Consider the following 14,185-nt stretch of genomic DNA (forward strand, 5'->3'; position numbering starts at 1 on the left):
TCGGAGATTTATGAATAGAAGAAATAGAATGTGAATAGATTCTTCGGAGATTTATGAATAGAAGAAATAGAATGTGAATAGATTCTTCGGAGATTTATGAATAGAAGAAATAGAATGTGAATAGATTCTTCGGAGATTTATGAATAGAAGAGCTTCGCAAAGAGTTTGTCTTGTACCATAAGCACACAAAGGCTGATTTCATACCAGCTACAGTAAACTTCGTGCTTTACCAACACACTGGCAACAAAATACCATTGTTCACCAGCAGAAGGACCAACCTAGCGGCAGCAGTGTGGACCCGTTCACCGAGACCAACCATGGACAAGTGCTAATAGGGGTGGCCAACGTCTTTCTCACCTGTCTCCTACAAGACGCTCCCTTGCACTATCCCGTCCCTATCATCAATCAACAGGGCCAGGTAATCAAAATGCTTTTACATTGAATGCTTTCATTGATCAAACGCAAAGTAACGTTAAAACGTAGTAAATTTAAGATTATGTCATCAACTGATGTTATGCGGATTTGTCAGCTGATTTGCTGAGTCAACTCCTTTCAACAGATTTGTCAAAATTACGTTGAAGTTGCATCTGTCATAAACAGGAATTTTGCAAGAAATTGAATGTTGATATGACGTGATAATGCAAATAGACGATAACAAACCAACACAAACAGAGATGTTGCGTGCGTGGACTTTGCTTCAGGCGACCTTTGAAACATCATTGATCTTATTTCGTAACGCTCTGTCTAAACACAGTCCTGCAGATCATCTCAGTGAGAAGGTGCCATTTTTAGCAATATTTGTTTGCTTGGATGTAGTCTATTTCAGTGCAGAGAAGGCCTAGACCTCTCTGGTAATATTTATCTGACGTTGAGGTTTGATACACAGTTTAACTCAATCATGTAACACTTTTGTAAGCTATGTTCCTCCAAGTTACTAAAATTGCTTCTCCACCGTTAATCGTCTTATTCTTCTATCCAATGTCCCTTCGCCTCTGATGGCCTTACATGAAGTAACATGAATAGCGCACGGTTTGTTGCATCTTCAGCTGTGCTCTTTAAAACCTACGTCTTCATCCCTCGTTTCCTGTTCCATCTGCATGATGTGAAAAGGGAGACGATCGACGATCCGTTAGCATTTCACTTTGTAAAAGCATGAAGCGTTGAAGAAATAACGGAAAAATTGTATAAGTGTTGCTTTGTTTGATATATTTTAAATTACTGCAAAGCAAATGATCACAACCGCCGCGAGAAAAAATAATTGTAGCTTATTTACTCAATTTTTTTTCTTCTGATAATTGCATCGGATTTTTGTGTGCCATATGGCACAATGGGTTCGGGCCTCTGTCAACCTATCCAACGAAATGTTTTTAAAGGTTGCTGGCAAACTATTGGTTGGAATACAGCGAGTTGCCGGCCATGTACCCGAGTATATGATCTTTGGAGGAAAACCTGACGATAGCTCCGACTCTCGTGGCATGAGTGCTGATGTAGAACTGGATGAAGATTCCTCCACATCTTGCGACGTCTCCACGGATCTGGAAGAGGATTCAGACTCAAGCATGAGTAGTGGAGTTGGTTCAAGTTTAAGCACAGATCCTACTGAGTTGAGGAATCCAGAATCAAATCGCATCTTCGAGGCATCAACATCTTCTTTATCATCTGCATCCGTTTCTGTAATTCAAAGCGCCTCACTTGATACAAAAAGACGCCGCAGAAAAGCCATGCCCCAAATGACTTGCAAGTAAGTAAGACAGCCATATTAGCAATAATGTATGTTTTCGCGTAGTGCTCTACCTATTGCAGAAATGCCTTGCCCTCAGAGCTTGCAAGGCAGGCAGTTTCAATGCAGTTAAGCTTAATAAACTTTAATTCTGTTTTCATAAGATTGTTAGAATAATCAAAGGATGGCATGATCCGACGCCAATGATCACATGTTAGGACTCAAAAACGGAGGTTCTATCATATTAGGTCGACTAGCCAACAAATGGTGGTATGAAAAATGACATGCAATATTACAACCTGAATTTGAAACTGGTTGTAGTAGATGACTTGTTCAGTTATTCTATATCTAAAAGCATTTTTATGCAATATTCATACCAACGTCCACATGCAGGGTGACAATACTAGAAGCCCAGGGCCTTCCAGTGACTTTGTCTCACTTTGTGGAGTGCCAGTACACGTTCCTTGACTGTCCTGATGTTATCGTTGTGCCCCCTGATCTTAGCCCAAGTGAAGTCTCCCCCAAGCGAAGGTGAGATGAAACGGTTGTAGGTAGTCGATGAAAACAAAATACCAGTAATGCCTATGCATAGTCAAAGCATTTTTTACTTTTTAATATTTTCTATCACTTTTTCAGCTCATTTTTAAATATTCGCTTCAACTTCTCCATGGAATTCACTTGCAACATCACTGAGGAACTTGTGGATCGTCTCACATCCAATACATCTCTCGCTATTGAGGTCTGGGGACACAAGGATCGTTACCACAAGAGCAACTCCTCCATCTCATCTCTAACATCTTCGTCCATAGTTTCTACATCTCCTCCTGTTGGGAGAAAAAGGAGAGGAAAAAAACGTGTCAAAAGAATGGATAAATTTTCAAGAGGATACAGTCTTCGTTCTGAGAAAACAAAGTCCTTAAAAGAAAGGTAACAAACCAAAAACATGAAAATAGTGTTATTTTATGTAACTTGATTGCAAGTCAACATCCAGGTGACACAAGATGCAAACGTCTTGACTTCAAAGAAATTGATGAAATCTTAGGCTGAAATAAAATTCTTACTAAGTTTATTGTCAAGGTTTCAGGTAAAGTTATGGTTGATCACGTAGTGTTTAACTTAATCACTGTGGCTTTAGAAGCGCTCTTTACAGACAAACAACCACATCATTTGCCGTTAGTTCTGTGGATTAGGAACATTATTGTCAGGTACATGGCCCGTGGTGAGAGCACTCGTTCGAAGTTGAAAACTGCATCGGCTCGACGTCGCTAAGCGCACGGCTGTTTATTGAGAAGACTCTTAATGACATGCTGAAAGTTGGATGCAAAGATTGCTTTCTATGACATCACATTCACTTAATCTAACTCTTTAACCACCGTGTGTAACGCCTGGATACGACAAAATTGGAGTCTAACACTTCTGCCTCCCCAGGTGGAACGAGGTGGTGAAGAGGCTGCAGGTAGAAGTCTCCATCCAAGAGCTGACTGACGCAGGCGCGTACGAGCCAGTTGAGGTTGCCACTAAACCTGAGGTCTATTGCGTGGGAACGTTTCAATTAAAACAGGTTGGAAAATTTTTCCTAAACAAATTTGTCACATTGTTTCTTGTACATCAAGCATTTATTATGTTATGAGGCTGACCAACATTGCAGGTTTCATATGACAAGTGATACAATAGCACAAATTTACCGGTTTTCGATTTTCAAGCACCATTCATCATCTTTTTAAAAACTACATGAGTTGTAATTGTTATCCAATAATAAGACATTTTACAAGTACAGCAAGTGCAAAGTAGACATTGTCGTTGAACATGCAGAGTTGCAGACGCTAACGAAGCGTGCTGCATTCGAAGTTGATGCATTCTATCCTGCTATAAATATTAGGGTGTTTCATTTTTTCACCATTTTTGAAATTCAAAATGCCTGGGGTCCCATCTGGTGGTATTTGGGGAAAAAAGTTTACACCCCAATTTTTTTTCAATTATGACGTCATATTGAGGTGGTCCACGAGGTTTGAAATTTTTGGGCCTCAAAATCTCGAAATTTGGCCGTATCTCCGGAACCGCTTATCATAGATCGACAAAATTAGTATCAAAATGCGCAGAAGGGTCGGTTTCCTATACCTGATGTAGAGAATATTAAGGTCTATGTGGTTCAGAAAAAAAGTTATTTAAAAAAATCTGATTTTTGGTATATTTTCTCTTGATGAACAAAGATCAGGTGATCAAGATAAAGTTTTTCTGTATTTTTCCACTCTTGGAAGCTGTTATTGCGTAATAATAGTTGGTGTTAATGTTTCAGTACTGGGCTTGTCTAGTCTTGCTATCTGGTTAAGCAAAGCCCCATCTTGCATTGCTCCGGGACCCTTCTTGGCGCCGTCCACAAAAGAAATGACATGGGAAAGATACATTTCGTTTATGTGGAACATGCATTAAAGGGTATGAATATCATGACCAACTTCATCATTAAGATAATTGACCAGTCGAGTATTCTCCGGACTTTTTTTTCCTGTGTTGAGAGCAGTCGTATCAGCCATGACTGAATATACTTGGGATAGGTGAACTCTGCAAACCTCCTGGATGATGGTGCCAAAAATCAGTTCTGCAGTGACCGACACACTTTTGGGAAAAGATTTAACAAGAAGCACACTTCCGTGCTTCATGCCATTATCATCAACAAGTTGACCCAAGAAAACGTATCGATCTATTTTATCGACAACGCGCCCATCATAACATAACTGCATGGCAGAAGCTGAGTTGAAAAGGTTCTCACTTTCCATCAGAAATTTTTCTCGCGTTTTTTGTCGTTGGCGGTATGCTGTCGAAGGTGATGCAGCATTGCAGCTACTTGATCTTTTCCAAGAACCGACCTCATAAGATCTGACTGCTGGCGTACCGAAGTCATCCTACGATCAGCAAGTACACAACTTCTATCATTTATTGAAAAAGAATGTACTTTCTTGTACACTTTTCCCCAAACAGTTGGTTTCAGAGGCTCGTATTCCTTATCATCTTCCCAATTCATTTCCCCATCAGAGTCGCTTTCGCTACTGTGTAGAAGACATCTAACTACTTCATTTCTTTTTCTCTGTTTCAAACATACCAGTGCCGATGCTTTGGCAGATTGTATGCCAGAAGTGCTAGGTTTCTCTGTTTGCTGAGCATTGGAAGACCAGCTTTGTTCCATATGCCAACTACATCTTTCAGCAGTTCATCTTTCAAATCTTGGAAATGGGGTATTTTCTTCAAAAACTTAGGATTAGTTTCGGCTACTTTCTTCCTCAAGTTAAAATAGTGACTGACTATATCTGAATTAAGGAGAAGCACATTTCTCTCCAATTCCTTGAAGTTTTGCATCGACATACTGATACCTGACCTTAATGCCATAATGACACTTAATCTAAAGCAGGTGAGCAGCATACCTCTTTCTCAACGGTTACATTAATATTATAATAGTAATACCTTCAAATTACCATTTCATCTCTCGCAAAACAAACAAGGACTATTATTACGCAATAGCAACTTCCAAGAATGGAAAAATACAGAAAAATTTCTTATCTTGATCACCTGATCTTTGTTCATCAGGAGAAAATTGACCGAAAATCAGATTTTTTGAAATAACTTTTTTTCTGAACCACATAGACCTTAATATCCTCTACATCTGGTATAGGAAACCGACCCTTCTGCGCATTTTGATACTAATTTTGTCGATCTATGATGTGTGGTTCCGGAGATACGGCCAAATTTCGAGATTTTGAGGCCCAAAAATTTCAAACCTCGTGGACCACCTCAATATGACGTCATAATTGAAAAAAAATTGGGGTGTAAACTTTTTTCCCCAAATACCACCAGATGGGACCCCAGGCATTTTGAATTTCAAAAATGGTGAAAAAATGAAACACCCTAATAAATATAGATTTGACCAAAATCAAGTTTATAAAAAAATTGTCACTGTTGAAGTTAAAATTTAATTCAAACTTTACCATCCTACAGGGACAATCGCGGAGGATGCACGTCAAGATTGAACCTGCCCCGAACTCCGGCTCTCTGCCTTTAATTTGTGAAAGCATCGCTTCAGTTTACGCTGGCAGCATACACTGCAAGTCTGCTAATGAAGACAGGTGCGAGATGAAATATTGCAAGCTCCTTTTTCTTGTGTTGCCAACAAATATGTTTGGAGGACTACCAATTTTTACATCTTAAGTTTCTTTGTAATTTTTAGTGAGTTCATGGAGAAATGCAGTTTTCTTTGTAGTTGCTATGGCGATTTGGTAGAGGTAAAAATAACTCAAAACAATGTATCGTTTTCTACAGAGGACTTGATAGCTATCAAGACAGAGACTTGACTGATCTGCGGGAAAAATGGCAGAGGGTCTTGGACCGACGAAAAACTCACCTTGATAAGCAAATAAAGAGTTTATCCATAAAAGAAAGTAAGTAGTCATTGCTTTACGATTCCTTGCTTTGCGTTTTAAGAGACTTCTGTAGGGTAGATAAGAAAGAAGAATTTTTTTACGCTTCTATGTAACATACTGATAGCCGGGAAGAACGCCCCTTTCTTCACAATAAAGTCGATCGTTCGGTATGCTATCATGTAATAACGTTATAAGTGCATGACGAGCGTTTCTAAATTATTTGAAGATAAAACGGAATTGGAAAGGGAGAAAGAGCACGGGTTATTGGACCAGTGGGTAGCTCTCACAGAGGAGAGGAACGCCGTCCTGGCCCCGACCGCAGAGAGCGGTGTGCCCGGTGCCCCTGCCGCATGGTCAGTGAAGTGTTTCTTGTTTGTTTATGCTCCAGTTTCATGTGATGTTATTTCCGGCTGTAACTACCTATCGCAGACGTTCCCCATTTGCTGTTCTGAATAAAGTTTTTATTGTAGTACAGTAAGTTGTAACAGGAATAAGAGGAAGCATTTGACACAAAGAGTATGAAGGTAAATTTTAGGAAAGCAGAAGTGTTGCTGAAAGCAGTAGAAGGCATAGTTGTAAAGAGTAAAGAGGACCCGTGCGCAACATGTGATAAGAGAGTGATAAGAAATTCAATGCAATGCAAGGGAAGTAGAAATTGGGTACACACAAGCAAAATGCGCTAATTGAAAGAGAGCCATAACAAGATTAGCAAAGGGTTTCATATGGTGGGAAATGTGATGAAGGAAGGGATTCAGTTGAAGGTCACGATGAAGGTTTCAGTCATAGCAATGAACCAGTGATAGACTTTTATTATCTGGGTGATCAGATAAATGAAGCGGTGGATGCGAGCCAGTTGTGACTAGAAAGGAAGGCAAGATTGGGTTGGCCAAAGTTCAGGTTCAATTGTGAGGATATGTTTTATGGCAGAAAAGTTTAATTAAAAATTAAACTTTATGAATGTTAAAGATGCATAGAAAAAGTCAATCAGAGTTGTGAGTGCGGCGTGTAACATTGTACGGTAGCGAGACATGGATATTAAGAAAAGTCGGACTAAAGGAAGACGATGCAATGGACAGAATTAGATGGTGAAAAGTAGTGAAGACAATCGCTGCAAGGAAAGAACGGACCATCCCCATTAGTGAGAAACAAACAAACTTGGATGATGATGATGCGAAGAGCAGTGCGACCAGATACTTTTTGGCCGCCAACTGGGTCTACCTCAGTAATTACACCATTTGTTCTTCTAATCGGTGTCTTCCAACATTTACATTAGTCTGGGTGTTGAACTTGATTTGTGTGGCTTGAAACCTAACGCCGTATTCCTTCAGCAATCCAGTCGCAAGTATAACACTCAACACCTCGTATCGATAATATTTGTTGTTGTTTTTTTCAGGCTACCACCTCCGTCGTATGAGATGCATGTACCCATCATCTACTTGGATTTGGACTGTAAGCATCATGGCGTGTGTTAAATCATCTTATTATATATATATTTTTATTTCGATGAAAAGTACACGTAACCAACTAACTTCAGCCACCTAAAATTCTTCAACATAAATTAAAATATAATATACAAAAAAAATATCAGAATTTCATTTGAAAACATTCTTTTGTTCCTTTCAATAGTTTTCATTGCTTCACTTTGAAGTTTCTTAAAACTAAATTACAATAGCGGTTTAGTTGGAAAAGCGGTCCTTACATTAATTTATGATTTTATTGCCTGTGTGGTAGTGTGGCACTCTAAGTGACGCTTCCATTAGTAATTTCATTCAATTGAACGGTTTTAACTTTTTACCCCTTTTTTAGTAGGAACCATCCAATATATGGTTTGTTGAAGCAAATTTTCAAGGATTTTTGGTTGATTCTAACTCAGTGCATATAATGATGACGCTTTATTATCCCCAAAGCTGAACCAATGGGCCTCGGAGATGTTGTTCGCTCCCCTGCTGGCCTTGATAGCGAGATCCCCCTCGAAATTCCCGGAACATTCGTACAACTCCCCTTTGTACGTCCCCCTGAAAGCGACGTGAGTTTGTAGCATGTTTTACCACCACGTTCCTTTTGCCGCATTTGAAGTTTACATTTAAATGGCATGTTATAAAACGAAATTAATTAAGTTTTAAATACAAAAAAAGTAGATGAAAGATAAGTTAAATCTACAATCAGTTCTTATGGGTATTTTTAGTCACGGTATTTTGCTTCATAAACAAACCTCTAGTTTTGTTTATCCCAATATATCCAGCTCGTTATATACTTGGCAATAATATATATCATAGTTCTTCGTTCCATTTTGTCCAAGTTTCTTTCATTGTTCATCAATCTTCCATTCATTCTTCTCCATATCTAGTTTCGTGGAGCTGTCTCTTCTTTGGTATCCTGGGACTCCTCCATGCACGACACTGTGCTACTCAACAGAGTGACGCCCTCCAATGAGAGGATATACGTTGTTGTCAAGGTTGGATTTGCTTTCATTTTTTAAAATGTTTCGTTATGTAATTAAGGCTACTTGCGTTGTTTACTGGGTTATTTAAATAACTTGTCACTTGACTCTGTATACCGAAAAATAACATGATCAAGCGACCCTGGTTTGTATCAGCTTGGCTGCAGCACTTAAAAAATAACTTTACACTCATTGAAACCAGGTGGATGATATGCTCATAATCAAGTTAGTTAGTTGTGTTACTTTTGGTTGTCCGCAGCAACAACACTTCAACCACAAACGGAAACTTCACACTGTTAACTTTTGTGACCGAGCCTTACCCAGTAGTTCAAAGCCTCTATAAGTGCAAAGTTACCAGATGAAGGTTTAAATTAGAGGAAACCCCCTGTCTGGGCATAAATCACCTTTACATTAATCTTCAAGCTTCGACGAAGAAAGGACTTTCATAATCATGCTTTGTATCCAAACAAATATCTAAACATGTTGTTTATACACAACAATCAAGTTGTCATCCTTTTTTTGACCAACTATCATCATCATCCTGGCAGATCCACGTAAGGCTGAGTCATCCTGTGGAGATGGACCTGGTGCTGAGGAAGCGCGTTTGTGCGAGCGTGTACAAACAGAAGGGATTCGCCACCGTTCTCAAGAGAAAAATGCAGGGGAAAGTAAATATTGTTTATTTCATTTGATTTTGTTTTTTTATTGAACTTCTACAACTTTTACTGAAATTCTGTGTGTTCAATTTTTAATTACGGACGATAGAAAATGTCAGTTTCTTATGGCATCATTTCCATTTATTCTTTTTTGTTTTAACGTTAATTTTACTTACAAAAGTTTATGTTTCTTTCCCAGCGTTTATTATCGTCTGGGGTTGCGTATGACGTCATATCGAACATACCGTTGGCTACAGCTGAGAATGAAGATCAAGAAAGTTTGGCCATGCTTGCCGCCTCTGGTGCTAAGGTAAAACTCCCGCACCCTCTCACGAGGAAAGCTTAGTTTTATTTTCGATGCGGTGAGTTCTTTCCACCTTAAGAACATATTGATTTGTGCAACCAAATCAGCTATCCAACTGAATTGAGTGTTGAGGTGAAGATGATATCGCATTGAGGTTGATCCCCCTGCGAAGTGCATATGGCGCTTGGCTTCCAAACACCAACCCTGGTTCGATACGCGGCTGAGTTTAGTTTTAAAAATACCAATCACTTAAAATGTGTAGTGCGGTTCATGAAGGAAAGACAGCGAAGATACTTCACTACGATTAATAGCGTTTCTTCTGATTAAAAGCTAATCTTCGAATAATTTTAAAGTAATTAGCTTTTCATCTCCCAGGACAAGCACAACTTCATCTTTTCTCATTGCTTTTATCATGATTTGAACTTTTAATCGTAACATATCGTTAAATAGTTTGTCAGACTGAGATGCTTGCTTGTTCAGTTGCATCGCTGGATATTTTTAGGTGCAAGATGAAGAAGATACTTTGGAAAAACCGTCAAGTGATGAGGAGGAAGGTCCAGGAAGTTACTTTGAAAAATATGTGATGCGGGCTACCAGAGCGGTTGATGACATCTTAACTTTGGATCGGATCCGGCAAGAAGTCGCGCTCCGGGATGCTTTTGCTCGAAATTCTTCTCTTTCACCAAACAGAGGAGTTGATGTGGTTTCAATCATCTCCAAGAGGAATAAGAGCCGGCCCTCGTCTGTATTTTCACCCCAGGTACACATTTCATTGTTAACTTTACCACGCAATTTTATGCGTATTTGCACACTCATCCTGTAGAGTGAGTGTAGAGTTCCTTGATAGCTACTGTAAAAGTAAAGTTAAGTTTATTTTGCAGGCTACCCCAACTCGAACCCCTGAAAGCAATTTTGGAGGGTCCAGGTAGCACCAACTATATGCTTGTGCTTGGGTGACCTCAAGTAACCTTTATTTTCACAAGTCAATGACCGATAGTACTCACCACACAACTGCGATGAAAAAGAGGGTGAAAATTTCAATAAATTAAAATGTTGCAATGAAACTAAATGGAAATGTGTTTATTTGAAACGTTTCAACTTGACAAAATAGAGTTTTTAAAATATAAATGCGCTTACAAACTTGATGCAATTATAATAAAACAAAGCATAGCCAGCAAAAAAGCTCTTCTGTTGATTTAATGTTTTCAATTTCTATTCCGAAGGATGTCATTACGTTTGACTTTTACGATAAAGCAGCATCAACCTCTGGCAATCAATGAAATTACAAGTAAATCCACGAATTAGTACAGAAACTTTTTCTACGTTGTAAACGTCTGTTGTCATGAAGTAGAGCAATATATGTAGAATAGTTTCCTTATTTAAATGAATACGACGAAAGCAGTCAGCAAATGTCAAGTTTCGCTTAATTACTATGCTATGACGATCAATGTCAATAATCAGTTAATTTTGTGCAATATGTTGTACCATATAGTGTTGCAATTACGTCTCTTGCAATCCATCTCCGCAGTGTTCTTGTAGCAGTTGCTGTTGTTGGTTTTGCAATGTATTCAATTAATATTTTGCCTACGTAATGCGAGTTTCTAATTTCAATATTTTCCAGTATCCGGAAAGAACTAACTGGAAGCCTTTTGATCTTGCACTAACTTTGTTATAAAACAATGTTTAAAAGTTAGTTATTTCTGTTTACTTATTTATTTAAAGTCCAAGCTTAAGAGTCAGATAAAGTGGGCGACAGGACAAGGAAGTCGTTTCCCTTTAACCTTATTTAACATTCCAGTCTATAATGAAGTCTATTCTAAAAGACCCTTGCTCTCGAGAATCGCACCAACAACCGCTGTCACGACACAACTGCCTTTGCGCACCACACAATATCAAGTAGTGTTTCTAGTATTGTTAACCACCGGTACTTTTAACTTGGAAACGGTTATCGTATTCTTATATTGATATCAAAACAGCGTATCATGTTTCTCCTATGTCTTTCGTTTTTTGTCCTTTTGTATTGCTTCAAGAGGTTATTTCTAGCACCATGACTTCAAATGCATTACATATGTGAACCACATCTGTGCAAGTAACATTGTGTAATCAGATGCAATGTGTTGCGTAGTTTTTATATCTATAAGGAAGTGTTTCAGTTCTATGTTTTTGGTTTATAACCATCAAAAGGAAAAATTAGCTTCCTTGCCCTTCCGTTCACTTTATCTAAATATTATTCTAAATCTTCACTGCCAGGTACAACCTGGATACGATAATATACGTTTTCTATGCATTTATCATTTTGTTTGGTAATAAAGCTTTGGTAGTGAGTTCGCTTTGTTGTACCACAGACGTACAAAACAAAGTAGGCCTAACTTCTATGGGTTTCACATATTTTATTTCTTATCACATAAAGAAAATACCACATACTTAAAATAAACTATCAAACGCTTTCGACACGCCTCCTTGTGTCCTCATCAGAAATTACTTTACATCTGCCGTATACTATTGGTTAGCTCTGAGAAGTCACAAGTTGTGACTTTTATTGGCATGACGTCTTTGATACTTTTCTTCATAAAACAATGCATAACGACATAATGCAAAGTAGGCCGTCAGTGTTTCAACATTTACAAATAGCTTGCGCTGCATCATATGTGTTGCTGATGCTATCTTCGCTGAGTGTTTATTACAAATGTTTACATGGTTGTGCTGGTTTTGTCTCTGATATCGCGAAGCATGAAAATTAAAAATGCAAAAAAAGAGGACCTTTGATTATTTGCAAGTGTCCTTGGACAATGGACAGTTTATTTTTTATGAGAAAAGAGTACACATCTTCTTAAAAGAGGACATATGGTAGCCCTATTAATACTAGGCCTACCATATTTTCATCGCCTAAAAAGAGGACACCTTTTGCCAGCATGTACAATTTTACGCTTGAAAAATCTTTTAGGCCCTACATCTTTTTAGATCATTACAGTATAGGCCTTCGCAGCAAAAGTTACCAAAGAAAAACAAGAAAACAGATTGACTGAATGTTTAACTTATTTTTTTTCTCATTTTAGTGCTTTCTTAAAACAACAAATAACTTTACGTTATTAAGTGTCAGCAAAAAAGTGAAAAAAGACCTAATTTTTAGACAGTTTCAGTCACAGCAATGATCGCAAAAATCTGCAAAATGTGACAAATCAGGCACCATCTCCAGGTAGCCAAGCCTTAACTTTTTCAACAAGGAATGGTAAGCCTTAACGAATTTGTTAAATTATTTGCAAAAAATATGATTAAAACGGTAGGCTGCACAAAACCGTTATGCTAAAAACGGCGTGAACTAAAAAACTGTTCCTTTCCTTGCAAAGCTGTACCCTATCTATGCCACGATTTCTTTTGCTGTGGGTTAGGTGTTTCACACATTCAGTGATGTACGCGCATACAAAAATATTGACGCCGTCAGCGCAAACGTTCAAAAAACCATACGCCGTATGCGTCAACGTAACTTGTAAAAAGTTGGCGGCGTCAGCGCATACACTAGCGTAAACTCATTTTGTTTGCTAACTTAGGTGCCAAACATTCACAAGGTATAAACCACTCGAAACAAACAAGTTTTATTTTAAATTTCCACCTCCCGGATTTCCACGAAGAAACACAAGCATCTGAAAGTTTTCATCTGACATTTTGCTGCGTTTTGGTTTCAATATGTCTTTGCCCATTGAAAACATTCTTTTAACTTATTCAAAATTTGGAAAGTTTGATAAAAAAAAAATGCAAACAACAACTAAGACATTAAAAAGTATGCGTTGACGCTATGCGCTAAAAAACTTTACGGCGTAGCCTCAAGCGACAACTATCCAAAAAAATGTGGCCGCAAGCGTTAGCGCAAACTAAAAGTCTACGCCGCAAGTGTGCGGCGTATACGTACATCTCTGCACACATTGCACATATTGTTTCACACATTAGGTGTTTCAAGGAACAAACGAATCAAACTGAGTTGGTAATCAACAACGTTTACAAGCGTTGTATCAATATAAAACGTAGGTTATGTAGGTAAAAAAATAATTTTTGTGAAAATGTGAGCATGGCTTTTAAAATGTCGTTTAATATTTTACAGTGAACCAGGCAATGAACGTTCAACAGCAGTTCCATAAAATGCGCCAATTTCTTGTGGAATTTATAAATCAGCATGTCACGTTGGTATACAAAATGTTTAGAAAACAAATAGCCCACAAGCCGTCGCTGAAACGTCATCAAACAATATAATCCCGTTGAAAATATAAACATGAAAACCGAAACTGTCAAAAAAGAGGACATTTGAGCATTTTTTAGTGTTCTCGGAGGACAATTCATTTTTCTTGAAGAAAGAGGACAAATCCTCTTAAAAGAGGACGTATGGTAGCCCTAATTAATACGTCCTTGCTAACCAAGACCACTTTTAAACAATAACCTGTTTGCAATACACAATCACAACAAGCCTGAAAAAACAACATTTTTTAAGGGAGAAAAGCATGACCCAATGCCCCCTCCCTGCGTGCGCCACTAGGTAGCCTACACACTGATATTCGAACATTTGACTTTACGGAAAATATATTCTTTGGAATTGCGGTAGCGTTGGTTTAGGAAACCACCGAGAAATCATCACTGTGGTCAAGTGGGATTAACTACACTGATTTT

At 38.3% G+C, this 14,185-nt stretch overlaps 1 protein-coding gene across 1 annotated transcript in view; it reads left to right on the forward strand.

Moving 5' to 3' along the window:
• The window catches only part of LOC145771386 (kinesin-like protein KIF13A), a 28,353-nt gene extending 16,082 nt beyond the window's left edge, over nucleotides 1–12,271 (forward strand). The window contains exons 20-34 of the mRNA XM_082583144.1: nucleotides 266–418; nucleotides 1,374–1,741; nucleotides 2,114–2,251; nucleotides 2,357–2,647; nucleotides 3,149–3,281; nucleotides 5,708–5,835; nucleotides 6,029–6,147; nucleotides 6,356–6,482; nucleotides 7,523–7,578; nucleotides 8,037–8,155; nucleotides 8,477–8,584; nucleotides 9,118–9,237; nucleotides 9,425–9,535; nucleotides 10,032–10,289; nucleotides 10,411–12,271. Coding sequence (XP_082439270.1) covers nucleotides 266–418; nucleotides 1,374–1,741; nucleotides 2,114–2,251; nucleotides 2,357–2,647; nucleotides 3,149–3,281; nucleotides 5,708–5,835; nucleotides 6,029–6,147; nucleotides 6,356–6,482; nucleotides 7,523–7,578; nucleotides 8,037–8,155; nucleotides 8,477–8,584; nucleotides 9,118–9,237; nucleotides 9,425–9,535; nucleotides 10,032–10,289; nucleotides 10,411–10,458 — 2,277 coding nt within the window. The 3' untranslated portion in view covers nucleotides 10,459–12,271. The remainder of the gene's footprint in view (nucleotides 1–265; nucleotides 419–1,373; nucleotides 1,742–2,113; nucleotides 2,252–2,356; nucleotides 2,648–3,148; nucleotides 3,282–5,707; nucleotides 5,836–6,028; nucleotides 6,148–6,355; nucleotides 6,483–7,522; nucleotides 7,579–8,036; nucleotides 8,156–8,476; nucleotides 8,585–9,117; nucleotides 9,238–9,424; nucleotides 9,536–10,031; nucleotides 10,290–10,410) is intronic.
• The last annotated feature ends 1,914 nt before the right edge of the window (nucleotides 12,272–14,185 follow it).

This window comes from Aplidium turbinatum, chromosome 5 (genome assembly GCF_918807975.1).
Source record: "Aplidium turbinatum chromosome 5, kaAplTurb1.1, whole genome shotgun sequence".
NCBI lineage: Eukaryota > Metazoa > Chordata > Ascidiacea > Aplousobranchia > Polyclinidae > Aplidium > Aplidium turbinatum.